The sequence below is a fragment of the Phycodurus eques genome, chromosome 2 (genome assembly GCF_024500275.1).
Source record: "Phycodurus eques isolate BA_2022a chromosome 2, UOR_Pequ_1.1, whole genome shotgun sequence".
Classification (NCBI taxonomy): Eukaryota; Metazoa; Chordata; class Actinopteri; order Syngnathiformes; family Syngnathidae; genus Phycodurus; species Phycodurus eques.
Genome location: NC_084526.1, coordinates 39647866 through 39666211, shown reverse-complemented (window position 1 = coordinate 39666211; position 18346 = coordinate 39647866). Strand labels below are relative to the sequence as shown.

General features: G+C 39.7%; 1 protein-coding gene across 3 annotated transcripts in view; it reads right to left on the bottom strand.

Moving 5' to 3' along the window:
- mindy2 (MINDY lysine 48 deubiquitinase 2) overlaps positions 1-18346 on the bottom strand; it is a 40794-nt gene that overhangs the window by 1133 nt on the left and 21315 nt on the right. For 2 of the 3 annotated variants that reach the window (XM_061670637.1, XM_061670638.1), the window contains exons 8-9: positions 16128-16310; positions 7993-12669 (exon numbers count right to left, since the gene is read on the bottom strand). In XM_061670637.1, coding sequence (XP_061526621.1) covers positions 12487-12669; positions 16128-16310 — 366 coding nt within the window. In that variant the 3' untranslated portion in view covers positions 7993-12486. Of the gene's footprint in view, positions 1-7992; positions 12670-16127; positions 16311-18346 lie in introns of those variants that run through there. The other variant, XR_009768184.1, reaches the window with a different exon arrangement.

Sequence of the window (18346 nt, the reverse complement as noted above, 5' to 3'; positions counted from 1 at the left end):
TGTGCGACGAGTGAGCGGCAAATCACCTACTACTAGTGACTTGAATATTATGTCACTCGTAGTAGTGTTACTTACTAGTGGAGCACAGTTTACTAGTAAGGTTTAATTGCCTCCTAGTAGGCAAAAAGTGGCACGACGAGTCAGACAAAACAACAACAGGTGGAAAGACAGGTATACTTGTGCACTGAATTTTTCTTCCTAGTGAATACTAGTACATGGACCTTAGACTGGACCGCAAGTATTTCATTTCCCCATTTGAATCATGTGCAACAAAAAACGAACTACTTTATTTCAGTCCATAAAGTCTCTTTACAATTTCAAACATCTATGACAAAAGTAAATGAAAAGACACATTTTGGGAAATTATTACAAAAGGAGGAGTAGATATTTGTGTCATTTAATACATGTATAATGTTTTTCTTTTTTTTTTCCTGATTTATGGAATTTTAATTCATTTCAATTGGTAATATTAATGTGATATACAAGTAAATGGAATTTTCAGCACGCTCAAAGAGGAGCTGGTGTTGGCTACTGCTCTCACCCAGACACTCGCACAGTCATACGCCACCCCTCTAGGCCCCGCCTTTTAAAGGTACACAGCCATATACACGCCAATACGTACAGTATTTGTGATACCACATTGTAACCATATTTGAACCCCAAAACAAATTGCAAGCATCAAATGTTTAAAGTGTGTTGGAGCGTATGTTTCACTGAGGCACACGTCATTTGCCAGGCCAGGGCCCGCCTTTTAAAGCCACACACATTAATAGTCGCAGATACTGCAGTGTAACACGCGACACCAAGTGGAGAAAAACAATACCTGGACCTCACATGCACATTTTGTATTGTTGTTAAATAATACAAAATTGATTCAGTGAATATTCCTGACCTTTTAAAAAAAAAAAATAATTCTCCCATTCACTCATCTGGAATGAGTCACATCGTCCAAATCACCAGCAGCTCCGTTCCCAGCGGCGGCAACACAGGACTTTCAAAAGAACGCGGCATTTAACGCGGTTCTACAAAGTATTGACACATGTGGGCTGAATATAAATGCACACCACCTTTTAATTTGCTTAAAATTTTGAAAACTAAGTTTCATTTCCATTCCACTTTACAATTACGTGCTACTTTGTGTTGTTCGATCACATAAAATCTCATTTAACATTTAAGTTTGTGGTTGTAAGGTGGCAAATTGAAAATGTTCACATGAACACCTTTTTTCTAGACACTGTACATGTTACTAGAGAGGCAAAACTGCACTACTTGACATCAATGTACTCTTTGTACTAGTGAAGCGCTAGCTGTTAACTAGTAGACATTTGTCATTGTCTCTATTAGCACGCAGGTGTCAGTTTTTACACAGTTGTGCCTTTTTATATTTGGCTTTGGGTCCATGTACTCGCCTGCTACTTTTCTTCACTTGTAAAACAAATCAGTGCACGAGATGAACGACTAGTGTGCACGAGTAGAATGATTGTGTCCTACTAGTAACATTTTTTTCCTACTATTCTATGACATTTCTGCACTAGTAGGACAACTTTGGCATACTAGAAGGACAACTACGTTACTTGTGAGGCAAAACTGTAGTAGTTGACATCTCTGTGCTACTAGTAAAGCATTAGAACAAGTAAGCTGTTGTCATTGTTGAACAACTATGTTACTAGTGAATTGAACATTTGTGTCTATCCCTGATCTCCAACTTAAGATCAATGTACTAGTGCACTCTTTGTTGTTAAAAAAAAAGTGTCTGACTAGTAAAATCTTTCCACTACACTGTGACATCACTTCACACTATTAGGACAACTGAATTACTCGTGCAAACTGTGCACTAGTTGAAATTACATACTAAAAATGAAGCGATAAATGTTAACGAGTAGAACTTTGTCATTGTCACTAGTAGTACTAGTAGCGCATAGATGTCAATTTGGGATGGAGCATACAAGTATATGAACCTCAAACTGGAACCGTTTATCCTTCATATCTAAAGTCTATGGACTAATACGCTGTCCTTACTAGTTAGACTAGACAATCAGTCTTACCGGTACCATTTTTAAAACTACCACGTTTTAATTGCTTACCAGTTAACCACAAGTGGCACTAGTAGTGGGGGGGGGGGAAATAAAATGTTACTAGTGTTCCCTTGTTATTCTACTACTTTGCTGATTGCTGTCTTACTCGCGAGGACAAAGAGCGTATAAGTACATGGACTTTAAGCTGATGATGTCCTGAAAGGCTTTCTGTTCCAAATGATGACAAGAGAACATGAAGTAATGATTGGTCTTTTATTGGCAATTCTAATCAGGTTGACTGTCCCTCGTCTATAAGGCATTTAGTTAAATATATATATTTATATCACCATATACATCATGTGAAAGGCTACATACATTATTTGGTCATTTATGTAAATAAATGAAATTAGCACAAATGAGTCCCGTGTTGACGAGCATGTTTGGTGCAAAATGTCCGAAGGGGTCCGACAGAGGAAAAAGAAAAGAATCTGGGTGGAAATGAGAACAGTGAAGCATTTCTGTCAACACTTGACATGCAACACAAAGCTGCGACTCCCCTGGAGGTGCGTTTAAACTAACCTGAACATAGCAATTTGCAATAGTCGTCAACAGCCACAATGTTAAAACAGCCCTTTTTTTTTTTGTTAATAAATTAATACGAGTTCAGCTGGCTTAAGATTGCTACCAAGTTTTGATAACTCTTTAGTCTTTTTTTTCTTTCTTTTTTTAAGGTACCCATCAAGAGAACAACAGTGCCCTTTGCACACTTGTTACGTTCCATACAAAATGAGGTATGTTGCTTTGCTGTTAGTGCGTATCAAAAATGAAAACCACTACTATTATTAGGTTCCAACATGTCCAAATACCCATTTTACAGCATTTACCTCATTATTATTATTATTATTATTATTTCTTTTTAAAAGGCAAATGAAAAACCACGTTGACACACAATATGTCCTTCCCATCAAAGTAACTTATCTTCACAATGAAATTCTGGAGATAATGACTGGGATGGCAACAAAACTAAAAATAAATAAGAAAAAGGCTCTGCCCACTTATCCAAAACAATTCAAACTCCTCTCAATGTCATTTGGAAAATGTGTCACCAGGATATTAATGTGAAACCAAGAGCCTCTTCAAATTTATTATTAGTTGATGAAAATTCAAAAACTACCCCCCCTGTAAAAAAATTCCCCAATAAAAGATTGTTTTTCAACTGAATTATACATTTCATTCTTATCATTTTTTTTCATAACTGAGATTGAGATATATGAAGTTTCATTCTACAGAGGGATGTTGACTTTTTCTATTCACTGGCAATGTTGCTGAACCCTGTTGAACGGAAGCTTGTATTCATTTACAGTGAACCCCCGCTTTTCAATCCGCGACTAATGTACACTCCCTCCACAAAAGGTTTACATTTCACAAACGATGCCACAAAATGCCGGCAAAGCACTACATGAAGCCCCTCGAGTCACTTCAACATAATTCCTCGGCACCAATATGGTGGCAAGCACTACATGAAGCTCTTCAAGTAACTTCAACATAGTTTCTTGGCACCAACATGGTGCCTAAGCACTACTTGAAGCTATTCATCTCATTTTAACATAGTTCCTTGGTACCAGAATGCGGCAAGATGGTGGCAAACACTACATGAAGCTCCTCAACTCACTTTAACGTATAGGGTGATTGAAAAGTAACTCCCTATTTTAAGTACTTGTAATTTATTTCTGAACTATAATTCTTACAAGAAATAAACATGAGAACAAAGTGTATTGCATGGAGTTTTATTTAAAATTCGATATGGGCGCCAGCATTAGCCACCAGTTTCTCACTCTCGTATTCGCCCTTCAAGTTCTTCCAAAGTCGTTGGTTTGGTAGAAGAGACTTGCTCCTTTCACCAACCCTACAGAAAAACCTCGCAGGGTGTTAAGTCAGGACTTCTGGCTGGCCACTCATACACTAAAGAAATTCGAAACAGATTACAACATATGAATAAATTATAAGTATTTTAAAATAGGGAGTTACTTTTCAATCACCCTGTAGTTTCTGGGCACCAAGATAGCTGCGGAACACTACATGAAGATCCTCAACTCACTTGCTCATGCATTGTTCCTTGGCACCAAGATGGCGGCAAAGCACTAGATGAAGCTCCTCAACTCATTTTAACATATTTCCTTGGCACCAATATGGTGGCAAAGCACTACAAGAAGCTCCTCAACTCACTTGCACATAGTTCCTTGGAACCATGATGGTGCCAAAGCACTACATGGAGCTCCTAGACTCAGTTCAACATTCCTCGGCACTTCATGAAAATCCTTAGCTCACTTCAATGTAGTTCTTTCGTACCAAGATGCTATGAGATGGCGGCAAAGCACTACTTTTCTTTAAATGAAGCTCCTCAACTCACTTCAACATTGTTCCTTGGCACTAAGATGGTGCCAAAGACCTATATGAAGTTCTTTAACTCACTTCTACATACCTGTAGTTCACTGGCGCTAAAGCACTACATGAAGCGCCTCAGCTCCCTTCAACATAGTTCCATGACACAAAGCACTATATGAAGCTCCTCAACTTATTTCAACATAGTTCTTTGGCACCAAGATGCCACAAGTTGCCGCAGAAGCAACACTTTTATTTGGCCTGAGCACGCAAACAGTGAATCGGTGAATTCTACAGCGATAAACGGGAATGTACGACAATGTGTGGGGGTGGGGGTTCACTGTACTTATAGGTAGTCCGCATGCGAGAGCAGCTTTTGTCTCACGTCCACAAATCAAGCGTCCTTCATTTTGTTAGTGTGTGCGTGTGTGCGTGCAGATAGTTCTACATGTAACTGCAGGCCCGAGGAAGTGCGCCCATACAAAGCTTGAAAAAGAGCTAGAATAGTATGTCCCTTCACAAAAGAGCCTGAGTAGTTGGGATGTTAGTGGATTGTCTCACACGGCTCATACGCCTGGATTTGTCCTAGAAAACGTGGTAAGGCGCCTTGTACATTTAAAAAAAAAAAAAAAAAAAGCTTCGGAAAGGAGTTTCCTCTCTCAGTAGGTAGCCTGTCGCCTCCGCGTTGCCCTCCGGTGGCGACCTGATGAATATGTTACTAAAGCGGACGCCGTTGTTCCACAATGTCCCCCGCCCGTCTCCCTCCTCCTCCTCCTCCTCGCTCATGTGAGAAGGTTCGAGTGAAGGCATCCCACTGGAATGTTGCGATACAAAAAGCTGTCAGGAGCGTCCGCTTACAGATGCACTTGACAAATATCAACAAAGCGCATCTGTATGGAAAGGCGTTTGAGCATTTACTCCGTATATCCAGCTTAAGTTCAATGCACTAGTACCTTCCACTGGAAAACCACTGTGTCTGACGAGTAATGTTTTTTCTACTACTAATGCCTCTTTTGGAAACACTACTAAGCCCAACTAGTAGGCATGTATCACCCACTTGTAGCCTCCTGGACCCTACTAGTAGCACCAAAATGCCCACTAAAAGTATTTGACCTACTAGTATGCCAAAGTTGTCCTAGTAGTGTGCAGACATGTCACACTACCCCATTGCTGTAACCTCTCTACACACTAGTATGGCAACTATGGCATACTAATAGGACAACTACATGTCACTAGTAAGGCAAAACTGTGCACTAATTGACATCTGCTGCTACTAGTACTACTAAGGAAGCGCTAGATGTTCACTACTCGGAAAATTATTCACAAAAGATGTCACACATCAAGGATTGAGCATTTGTTCAATATCCTTGATATTCAGCTTAAGGTCCATGTACTAGTACTCTTTGTCCTCACGAGTAAGACAGTTAAGCACACTAGTAGACTGTCTTTACTCATTCGTCACTAGTATGACAACTCTGGCATGTATGCATGAGGATGACAAACACATGTTACTAGTGAGGCAAAACTGTGCACTAGTTGACAACTGTGTGCTACGAGTGGCATTATAAAATTATATGTATAGTAATATTGATACCATTCTACTAGTATGCTGAATTATCTTAGTAGTGAGGTCAAACTGTATACTAGTGCACGGATTTTATGAATATGACGGATACGGAATAAATGCTCAAAGGGCTTTCCATACATGGAGGTGAAGTATGGAAATAGAAAGACTATTAACCAGGGTGCTACTTCTCCTTGGCACAACAATGGGACAATCGTGTTCATTCAATCCTCTCCAGTTGTGCCGCACAAACCTTTAGAAAAACATCCATCAAGGTAAAAGTCCAGAACTAGTGTAGTGTAAAATGTCTGGTCGTTCTCCAAACTGGTTGAATACTACACGAGGACCCGCATTCAAAGTGAGCAGACCGCAACAACGCACACGCTCTAGTAAGGCCACTGCAGTATAGTGCTGTGGCATCAGGTAACCAGAATCTCTTCAGTGGGCACACAAGAAGCACTATACTGTATTCATGACCAACACACACAAACAGGAGAAATTAAAAGAGGATTTGGGCTCACACGGAGAAGAAAAAAAAAATAGAAATGACGAGGAAAAACCTGTAAAGTTGCAAGAATGAAGTCATAATTTTACCAAAATATACTCGACAAAAAAGTTGTAACACTACGAGCATAGTCATTGGGCTCCATTTTCGTAGACCGCGCAACTGCGGCCGAGCGTAAAAACTGGCCTAACTTGATTTTTGCCATAAAGTCCATCTAAACTTCCGCTTACTGGGATGTCGTCTACGTTTCAGCAGACGTGGTCTAACGCGATTTGCAAGACTATTTCAAATGAAAACGGATTTAAAAGGAAAACGAAATTACCAAGAACGGGTCTAATCCGCCTCCTCGCAGAGTTACTCCACATATAGCGCTGGATTTAACACACTCATGAAAATAGAGCTGTAATGTTACAATAAAGCATTATATTCAAAGAAGTTTGTATTTTTACAAAACAAAAAATTGTAAAATTATGAGAATAAAGTTGTTCGAGTAAAATTGACGTTATAAGAGCAGGTGTAATAGTCCAAGAATGGAGTCGTAATGTTAAGGAAAAAGTCGTAACATGACAAGAATACTGTCATAAAAATATGTGAATGAAGTTGGAACGTCCGGAGCATATAGTTGTAATGTTACCAGAATAAAGTCATCATATTACAAGAAAAAAAAAAAGTAAAATTATAAGAACGAACTTTGTTACAAGAAGAAAGTTGCAATATTACAAGAGTAAAGTTGACATAATTACAAGGGCGTAATAGTACGAGAGAGTTGGAAGAAAAAGTCATCATGAATGAAGTCGAGAAAATACGTGACTAAAGTTGGAACGTTACGAGCATTAAGTCGCACTGTTACAAGGAAGAAAAATGTAAAACTATTAGAATAAAGTTGCAATGTTGCAAAAATAAAGTCCTTATGTTACGAGAACGAAGTTGTAAAATTACATTAATAAAGTTGTATAAATTCATAATGTTACAAGACTTAAGTTGGTACTAATACGAGATTAAAGTCTGTACAGTTATCAGAAAAAAAAAAAAAAAAACTAAAGTTAACATGTTACAAGAGTAGGGCATAATAGTGAAAGAATGAAAAATAGTGAAAGAATATAATAAGAAAAAGGTCGTAATGTGACAAAAATAAAGTCTTAACGAACTAAAATTATGTGACTGAAGTTGGAACATTACTAAAGTCGTAATGTTACAAGAATAAAGTTGTTATAATACGAGAATAAAGTCTGGAATGGTATAAGAATTGTTTTTAAAATTAGAAGAATAAAGTTGTAATGTTACAACAATAAAGTCAAAATATAATAAATATTAATAATATAATATAATATATAGTGTTACGTAAATACAGTTGTAATGCTCCAAGAAAGTCATTATGAAAGTAATGTCACAAAAAAGTCGTCATTTTACAAAGTCAATTTTAAAACAATAGTCGTAATAATATGAAAATAAAGTTGTAAAAAAACTTAAATAAAGTTAAAAGATTTTTTTTTTTAAATTACTAAAATAAAGTTGTAACCTCACGACAATAAAATTGTAATATCACATGAACAAAAGTAGTGACTAGGGCATAATATTACAAGTCATAATGTTACAAAAATGTAATGTTACAATACAGTTGTGATATCGCAAAAAAAATATTACGAGAATAAAATTGAGAAGACTAGAGCGTATATTAGTATTACTACACCATATTATCATAATGTTACTAAAATAAAGTTGACACGTTACAGGAAAAAAGTCAGAATGTTGCAAGAATAAAGACGTCATCTTACGAGAATAAAGTCAAAATAATGTGGTTATGTTACAAGTGGTAATTGTTTTTGAAAATTTTGCAGTTGTAACAGCAATGTCCTAATTTACAAAAAAAGAAGTCGAAATACGAGAATTGAAAAAAAATTGTAATGTAACATTTCCAAATTTAAACATAGCACAAGTGCATGTAATACGACAACTGAATTCTCCTAAAATGAGTGCTTTTTAAAAACAAGTGTATTCATTAATATAACTTTCTTCTGTAATTTTCTTCATATAACTTTATTCTGTAATTTTCTTCAGGTAAAATATGCTCTTTATTCTAGTAATATTTCAACTGTATTCTCATAAAATTACATCTCTTTTTTTCTTATATCTTTTGACTTCATTCTTCGGAATTATATTCTTGTAATTCAATGAATTCTATTATAGTATTGTTTTCTTTTCTTTTCCATGTGGCCCAGTAGTCATTAGTGGAGAATAATCCCTTGGAAAGTCATTTTTTCTATACCCTTGATATCCAATTTAAGGTCCATGTACTAGTACACGCTTTGTCCTCACTACTAAGACAATTCAGTCCACTAGTAGAACGCTTGTATCAACCGAGCAATGTTTTTTTTTTTTTTTTTTTTTAAATCAGTATTGTATGTCTTGTAACCTTTTTTCTACAACTTCCTTCCACTATTGTATGAAATTTCTGCATACCGTAAGGACAACTACATTACTCCTGAGGTAAAGCTGTGCCCGAGTTGTCATTCGTGTGCTACTAGCATTAGATGTTAACTTGTACAATTATATAGTCAGTAGCACTTCTAGTAGCAGGCAATTTTGCCTCACTACTAACATGTAGTTGTACTATTTGTACGCCAGAGTTGTCCTACTACTGTATAGAACATTACTCGTAAGACAGTTGTTCTACTAGTTTTCCCTACTTGTTCTACCAGTGCACTGAATTGGCTTACTGGTGAGGACAAAGAGCATACTAGTATATAGTCCTTAAACTGGACATCAAGGATATTGAATAAATGCTCAATCCTTGATAGTTGTGAAATTCAACAAGATACCATTTAGTGATTCTTGAGTGGTACTAGTATCACACAGACGTCGACTACTAGTGCACAGTTTTGTTTCACTAGAAAGATGTAGTTGTCCGACTAGTGATGACAAAACATACTAGTACATGGACCTTAAATTGGATGTCCTTGATATTGGCTGAATGCTCAAGACAATTCAGCACACTAGAGGAACAACTGTGTCTTACTAGTAATGTTTTTTTCCCCCACTACTCCTTTCCAGTACTGTATGAGTTTTCTGCACACTATTAGGACAACTACGTGCCACAAGTGAGGCAAAACTACAATTGCGCATTTTAGTGCTATGAGTCGGGTCTAAGAGGCTACTAATGATGACACATGCCTACTAGTTGGGCCGAGTAGTGTTACTAGTGCAGCACAGTAGTTTACCAGCCAGGTTTAATTGCATACAGTGAAACCTCGATTGAATGGAACCTCAATTTAACGGCTATCTGATGGAATGGAGTGGCCCCGCAAATCCAAGCCAACACATGGCTAGTTTGCTAGCGCGAGCTAGCATGCTAGCGAACACAGCAGGCCCACAGGAGGTAAGTTTGTAAACGTTTTTTTTTTTTTTTTTTAAATATTTACTTACAGGCGGCACGTTGGCCGACTGGTTAGAGCGTCAGCCTCACAGTTCTGAGGACCCGGGTTCAATCCCTGGCCCCGCCTGTGTGGAGTTTGCATGTTCTCCCCGTGCCTGCGTGGGTTTCCTCCCACATCCCAAAAACATGCATTAATTGGAGACTCTAAATTGCCCGTAGGCGTGACTGTGAGTGCGAATGGTTGTTTGTTTGTATGTGCCCTGCGATTGGCTGGCAACCAGTTCAGGGCGTAACCCGCCTCCTGCCCGATGACAGCTGGGATAGGCTCCGGCACGCCCGCGACCCTCGTGAGGAGAAGCGGCTCAGAAAATGGATGGATGGATGGATGGCTATTTACTTACAATAATTTTGTACTGTACTGTGTTTTAGGCCACAAACTAAACTATAAAACAACAATGTTGTACTGTATGGTTGTATTTAGGCCAAGAAAAAAAAGCTGTAACTGACGACCCACACCCCAATAGTCCGTTAAATCAAGGTTCCACTGTACTAGTAATCCAAAAGTGACTAATAGTGGTGAAAAAAAAAAACGTTCAGAGTAAGACAGTCCTACTAGTGCGCTGAATTGTCTCTAGTGAGGACAAAGAGTGTACTAGTGCATAGTCCTTAAGCTACACTGCAAAAACTCATAATCTTACCAAGGAAATTTGTCTTGTTTCCAGTCAAAAGTCTCGAAACAAATTCTAATTTGACTCTTTACTTATTTCTACTTAATTTACATAAAAATTAGCAAGTGAACAAGTGAAAATTGTCCAAAAACAAGTGACTTTATACGTGATGCATCCTATTTTAATTAGTTTTGATGAGAAATAAGACAAATATTCTTGGAAAGAATTTGAGTTTTTGCAGGGTGGATATCAAGAATATGGAATAAATGCTGACACGGCTTTCCTTACCTTTCAGCGTAAAATCAAACTAATGAAATGTTAACATCAACAGCTTCCTTATAAGAAGCAGCTGTAACACATACTAAACAAATAACGAATGAAAAGGTTCCAACATGTGTAACGTTGAGTTTCCGGAGATGATGCCTTTTGCGCAAAAAGATAGAAGACAAATGTAGCGCAGTGTGCAAGTCGTAACAAAGTTTGGCTGACTTCGTCCCGAGATCCTGGGGGCGGGGCACGGGGTGGGCGGGGTCGGTTGCTGTCCGCTGACGGTGGAGGAGGGCAGGCAGGCACCAGTGGTTTGGGAAGCGATTCCTCTTGTGAGCGTCTCCTCCTTCCCTCGCTGGACGCACGCGCTCGTGAGGTGAGCCGACTGAGCATTTGTGCCAAGTACTAGTAAGCTATTTGTCCTCACCAGTGGCGTCGCTAGGCCTATTTTAGGGTAGCTTCACCCCCCCCGGCAATTTTTTTCCGGAGGGAGCCGGGCGGCTAAGCCACCCCAAATGTAAGAACCTAATGATTCCCCTGGTCCTCACCAGTAAGACTGTTAAGCGCGCTAGTAGGATATATCAAATAAATGGTCTTCATGGCAAGCTGTTTCACAACTGTGTGCTACTAGTGATAGTATAAAATTCTACTAGTTTCACTAGTTTTGCCTCACTAGTAACATGTAGTTGTCCTACTAGTCCATGGAGCTTAAAACTGAATATCAAGGATATCAAAGCTGTTTGATCATTTATTTGATAACCATCTTAAAGTCATACTACTAGTAGGCCAAGTGACACTAGTAGTCAATTACTTTTTTTTTTTTTTACTAGTAAGACACAGTCATTCTACTAGTGCACCCTTGTTGTTCTACTAGTGCGCTGAATTTTCTTCGAGCATACTAGTACATGGACCTTAAGCTCAATGTCAAGGATATCAAATAAATGCTCGAATGACTTAACCCTTGAAATCCAGCATAATGTCCATGTACTAGTACACTCTTTGTCCTCACTTCTACAACTTCGGCACACTAGTAGGACTTGTTACGAATGAGGCAAAACTGTGCACTCGTTGACAACTGTGTGCTAGTGTTACTACTATTGACACTGTAAAATTATACTCATTAACATCTAGCACTTCACAAGTAGTACTATTAGCAAACAGATGTAAACTAGTGAACCTTTGACTCACTAGTAACATGTAGTTGTCCTACTAATGTCCTACCGGAGAGGACAAAGAGCGTACTAGTACATGGACCTTAAGCTGGATATCAAGGATCTCGAATAAATGCTCTACTAGTACTATTAGTGAAATTTAAAAAAAATTCACTAGTAGTAGTGTGCACTAGTAACCTGTAATTGTCCAAATATTATGTCAAAGTTGTCATACCAGAGAGGACAAAGAGCATACTAGTACATGGACCTTAAGGTAGATAAAGTAGGTAGGCTACTAGTGTGTGTCACATGCCTACTATTTGGGTCGAGTGGTGTATTAGTGGAGCACAGTAGTTTACTAGTAAGGTTTAATGGCATACTAGTAGGCCAAAAGTGACACTATTAGTGTCAAAAACACTCGTAAGAAGACACAGTCATCGCACCAGTGCTCTAAATTGTCTTACGAGTGAGGACAAACAGCGTACTAGTGCATGGACCTTAAGCCTGATATCAAGCATATGGTCTAAATGCTCAAACGGATTGCCATACGCTCGCTTGACGTTACAAAATGACGCATTTGTCTTTCTCCTTGGCTTCCTTCTTGGCCTTGCGCTCCCCGCCGGACGACTGTTTTCCCGGGCTGGCCACGGCCTGGCCAGCCGCCGTCCCGGCGCCACCTGCCGGACCGACGGCTCCCGCAGCCCCTCTGTTCGCCTCGTCTCCCTCTGCAGCCTCTTGCTGAGCCTGCAGCGCACACACGATCACAGAGACCTCTTGGATTTTAACCAGGTAAACGGGTATCAACCACACTCTTTCAAAACCACTTTGAATACCTTTTTCTTTTCGAATTTTCGAAATACCCATCGACTAATACTATGTCTCTACATTATTAATCAATATGTGCTGTGTGTGTGTGTGTGCCTGCGGTTATGTGTGGGCGTGTTTATACAACCCCTATTCCAATGAAGTTGGGACGTTGTGTTAAAACAGAATACAATGATTTGCAAATCATGTTCAACCTATATTTAATTGAATACACTACAAAGACAAGATATTTAATGTTCAAATTGATAAACTTGATTGTTTTGAGCAAATAATCATTAACATAGAATTTTATGGCTGCAAAAAAAACGTTCCAAAAAAGCTGGGACATGTGGCAAAAAAAGACAGAAAGTTGAGGAATGCTCATCAAACACCTGTTTGGAACATCCCACAGGTGAACAGGCTAATTGGGAACATGTGGGTGCCATGATTGGGTATATAAGCAGCTTCCCTGAATTGCTCAGTCATTCACAAGCAAAGATGAGGCGAGGTTCACCTCTTTGTGAACAAGTGCATGAGAAAATAGTCGAACAGTTTAAGGACAATGTTCCTCAACGTACAATTGGAAGGAATTTTATCATCTACGGTCCATAATATCATCAAAAGGTTCAGAGAATCTGGACAAATCACTGCATATAAGCGGCAAGGCCGAAAACCAACATTGAATGCCCGTGACCTTCGATCTGTCAGGCGGCACTGCATCAAAGACCGACATCAATGTGTAAAGGATATCACCGCATGGGCTCAGGAACACTTCAGAAAACCAATGTCAGTAAGTACAGTTTGGTGCTGCATCCGTAAGTGCAACTTGAAACTCTACTATGCAAAGCAAATCAACAACACCGAGTAACGCTGCCGGCTTCTCTGGGCCCGAGTTCATCTAAGATGGACTGATGCAAAGCGGAAAAGTGTTCTGTGGTCCGACGAGTCCACATTTCAAATTGTTTTTGGAAATTATGGCCGTCGTGTCCTCCGGGTCAAAGAGGAAAAGAAGACTCTTATGGACACAAAGTTCAAAAGCCAGCCTCTGTGATGGTATGGGGCTGTGTTAGTGCCAATGGCATGGTTTAAGTACACATCTGTGAAGGCACCATTCATGGTTTTGAAGAAACATATGCTGCCATCCAAGCAACGTCTTTTTCATGGACGCCCCTGCTTATTACAGCAAGACAATGCCAAACCACATTCTGCACGTGTTACAACAGCGTGGCTTCGTAGGAAAAGAGTGCGGGTACTAGACTGGCCTGCCTGCAGTCCAGACCTGTCTCCTATTGAAAATGTGTGGCGCATTATGAAGCGTAAAATACGACAACGGAAACCCCGGACTATTGAAGCAGCTGAAGCTGTACATCAAGCAAGAATGGGAAAGAATTTCACCTACAAAGCTTCAACAATTAGTGTCCTCAGTTCCCAAACGTTTATTGAATGTTGTTCAAAGAAAAGGTGTCAGGTGTGTTATGTGACAGAAGAGTCTCTGCTAGGATGAAGGGCAAAGTTTATAAAACAGTGGTGAGGCCAGCCATGATGGACGGATTAGAGATAGTGGCACTGAAGAGACAACAGGAAGCAGAGCTGGAGGTGGCGGAAATGAAGATGTTGAGGTTCGCTCTCGGGTTGACCAGGTTGGATAAAATTCGAAATGAGCTCATCGGAGGGACAGCCAGGGTTTGATGTTTTGGAGACAAAGTTAGAGAGAGCAGACTTCGATGGTTTGGACACGTCCAGAGGAGAAATAAGTGAGTATATTGGTAGAAGGATGATGAAGATGGAGCTGCCAGGCAAGAAGAGAGCTACAGGAAGTTTGATGGATGTCGTGAGGGAAGACATGAGGGCAGTTGGTGTTCGAGACGAGGATGCAGGAGATAGGCTTACATGGAAAAGGATGACGCGCTGTGGCGACCCCTAAAGGGACAAGCCGAAAGGAAAAGAAGAAGTTCTAAGAAAAGGTGATGTAACACAGTGGTAAACATGACCTTGTCCCAGCTTTTTTGGAACGTGTTGCAGCCATAAAATTCTAAGTTGATGATTATTTGCTAAAAACAATACATTTGATCAGTTTGAACATTAAATGTCTTGTAGTGTATTCAATTAAATATGGGCTGAACATGATTTGCAAATCATTGTATTCTGTTTTTATGTTTAACACGTCTCAACTTCATTGGAATTGGGGTTGTATGTGGAGATGGGAGAGGTGGGTTCTTGTATATTTCTTGCTATTTTAATTGTCTGTTTGCATCTCTGTAAAGCACTTTGTGTTCAATTTTAATGTATGAAAAGTGCTCTATAAAAAGAACCATGATTTCAGAAAGATGCCACAAGATGGCGGCAACGCATCCATCCATCCATCCATCAATTTTCTGAGCCGCTTCTCCTCACGAGGGTCGCGGGGGTGCTGGAGCCTATCCCAGCTGTCATCGGGCAGGAGGCGGGGTACACCCTGAACTGGTTGCCAGCCAATCGCAGGGCACATAGGAACAAACAACCATTCGCACTCATAGTCATGCCTACGGGCAATTTAGAGTCTCCAATTCATGCATGTTTTTGGGATGTGGGAGGAAACCGGAGTTCCCGGAGAAAACCCACGCAGGCACGGGGAGAACATGCAAACTCCACACAGGCGGGGCCGGGGATTGAACCCGTGTCCTCAGAACTGTGAGGCTGACGCTCTAACCAGTCGTCCACCGTGCCGCCGCGGCAACGCATCACTTTACGATTAGAGTGATTGCCTGACTCACTTCAACATTTCCTTGGTAGAAAAATGCTACAAAATGGCGCCAGAGCAATACTTTGTCAGCCAGGACTACAGCGGTGCCTCAAGTTACGAGTGACCAGACTTGGGACATCGCTACTTCACGGATTTCACCTATTGCGGGTGTGGTGAAATCCGGGAAGTAGTGACCATATATTTTTCAAGATTATTTATACACAGATATAATAATGAAAAGTAGTACTGTACACTATGTAGATTTTATTCCTTGTATTGTGTTTTAATGATTTATTTATGGATTTATTGTTCAGTTGGAATGTTTTCGGCTAGGAAGCGTTTATTTTACCCCAAAGAAAATTACAGCATACACTCAAAATCTCGCGATATGAATATGATTTTTTTTTTTTAAATAATGCGGAATAGGTGAGCCACGATATAGCGAGGGAACACTATACTTTTTTGTGACATTTTTCGTTCAGTGGTGTGCCACGATATTTTCCTCATTGAAAAATGTGCTGCCTAACGCAAACCCAAATCATGTTAACTTTGTGTCTTTAAAGCAGCAACCTCCACCGTGGTGCATTAGGTGCTTCCCATTTGTTTCAAGCCCTTCAGTCCTCCCTCGACCTTGTTTCCATCTGCCTTGAGCCCCCTCATCCCTGAACACACACACCTGCGCCTGTGCCGCCGCAGCCGCCTGTTCCTGCTCTTGTTCCTGGTAGTACTGCGATGCTCGGCGGTCCTCCTCCTCCTGCAGCTTTTTAGCCAGCTCCAGGTCGCTGATGCCGGGGAGCTGCTCCCACTGGAGGTCCTGACTCTGCTGCTCCTGCTGCAGCGACAGCGCCATCAGGTAGTCCTGACGTGCACACGGACAATGTTAAAATACAGACGTTAATACATAACCGAGACAAGTGATTCTTAAAATGTGGTACGTGTACCACTGGTGGTATGTGGGCTCCCTCTAGTGGTATGTCAAAGAATCACTGAATGAAATGTTCAAACTAAATCCGGTGCAGTACATTTTTTTAATCAAAGAATCCCTGAATGAAATCTTCAAACTAAATCTGGTGCAGTAAATTTTTCAAGTACCGTTGAGTTGTATTTAACTTTTAAGCGCAAAACATTTGCATTTAATCTTTCAGAACTGTTTGTGCATGTTACAGTGGCTTAAACTTTGTTTTAATCTGGTACGGTAATTTTTTTTAAGTACAAAATATTTGCATTAAATCTTTTAGAACTGTTTGTATTTAAAAAATTATGTAGGTAAGATTTTAATCTATCATTTTTAAGTACAGCACTTAGTTGTATTTAACATTTATGTACAATACAATAGCATTCAATCTTCAAATATTTATGTATGTAGGAGGTTATTATTATATAACTATAATATATTATAAATATAAATATTATTTAACTTACAATACATGCAATACATTTGAATTAAAGCACTATTTAAGGTTGAACACTTGGCCCTACTAACTACTAAATATTTGTTCAGTGGTACTTCAAGTAAAAAGTTTGAGAACCACTGACCTAGACTGAATCAGCTCTCAGGATGATGCAGTGTAGTTCTCCACAATCAAACTACAACCGAAATAATACATATATTGTTTTATTAGGACCAAATACCTGATATATCTCGTTCAGATCTCATTAGGTTGTGCAGCTGTACTTAACGTTTGACCTACGATACATTCTATTCCCTTCTCTTGGTTACAATCTTGGGGCAAAAAACTAAATTGCACCACAGGTCTCATTAGTGCTTTCTCTAATCTCTCTAAAATTCTCTAAAATGTTGATTCAGAAATGGATGCCCCCCCCCCCCCCCAACCTGGGGCTGTCTGAGTAAACAAGCCATCCATCAAGTCTGCCCAAGCTATTATCTTAAGTGCCGAATTCGTCAGCAAGTTCTGCTTTTGAACAGATGGCTGTGAAACCAGCAAAATTGCAGACAAAAAGCCTGATGAATTTATTAAAGGGCCACTTGGAAGCTTTGGTACGGTGTGGAGAGAATTTTAGGGGTGCGGTATAACTACGGAGGGGAATTGGGGGTGGCTGGCCCAATTATAACTCATTTATTATTGACCATTTTTCCCAAGTATGCAGTTGAATTTTGGAAGTGGCAGCTACATTTGTATTTACTTGGGGCAGCACGGCGGTCTAGTGGTTAGAATATCTGCCACATAGTCGAGAGGTTCTGTGTTCGATTCTTGGCTAAGGCTATTATGTGTGGCGTTACTCTTTATATGAAGACTTTGAACACAAAAGCAGACATCTCCATTTTTTTGTGTGTATTTAGTAAAATTTGATTAAAACTAATAATTTAGGGTATTCTAAGTTAAATTAAGCAATTAAGAGGCTAATTTGGGGGTTGGGGGGGGGGGGGGGGGGGGGGTGGGGGGGGAAATCAAGCTTTTATTAAAAAAGTCCTCACAGAGAAGTCCAAAAATTTCACATAACTATAAAATTACATTGTATTAGGCTATGTGAATAAAAATGAATATAGGTGAGTGTACTTGAACTAACCCTAAACCTTAAATGAACCCTAAACTCTAATCCTTCAGAGGGTACGAGTCACATTGATTTGGCGCTTGCCCGTTTCTGAAATAAAAATGTTATTTTCGACGAGTTTCACAAAGGAGTTGTTTGGTTTTGCACAGTTAGGAAACGCAACATCGAACGATGCCGTGATAGGCGGTCTGCTAATAGGCAAGGCTCTATTTTTGTCTAAATCGTGCGAGGCAGACATACTCATCAGTAGGCAACCAACCATGCTGCCCTGGGCATATATATGTAACTTCCTAATCTTATTCCACAAATTGTGGATTGTTCTTTGTTGTTGTTGTTGTCTTTGTTTTACAGTGCTTGATGGTGTAAAAAGTAAATCCTGGC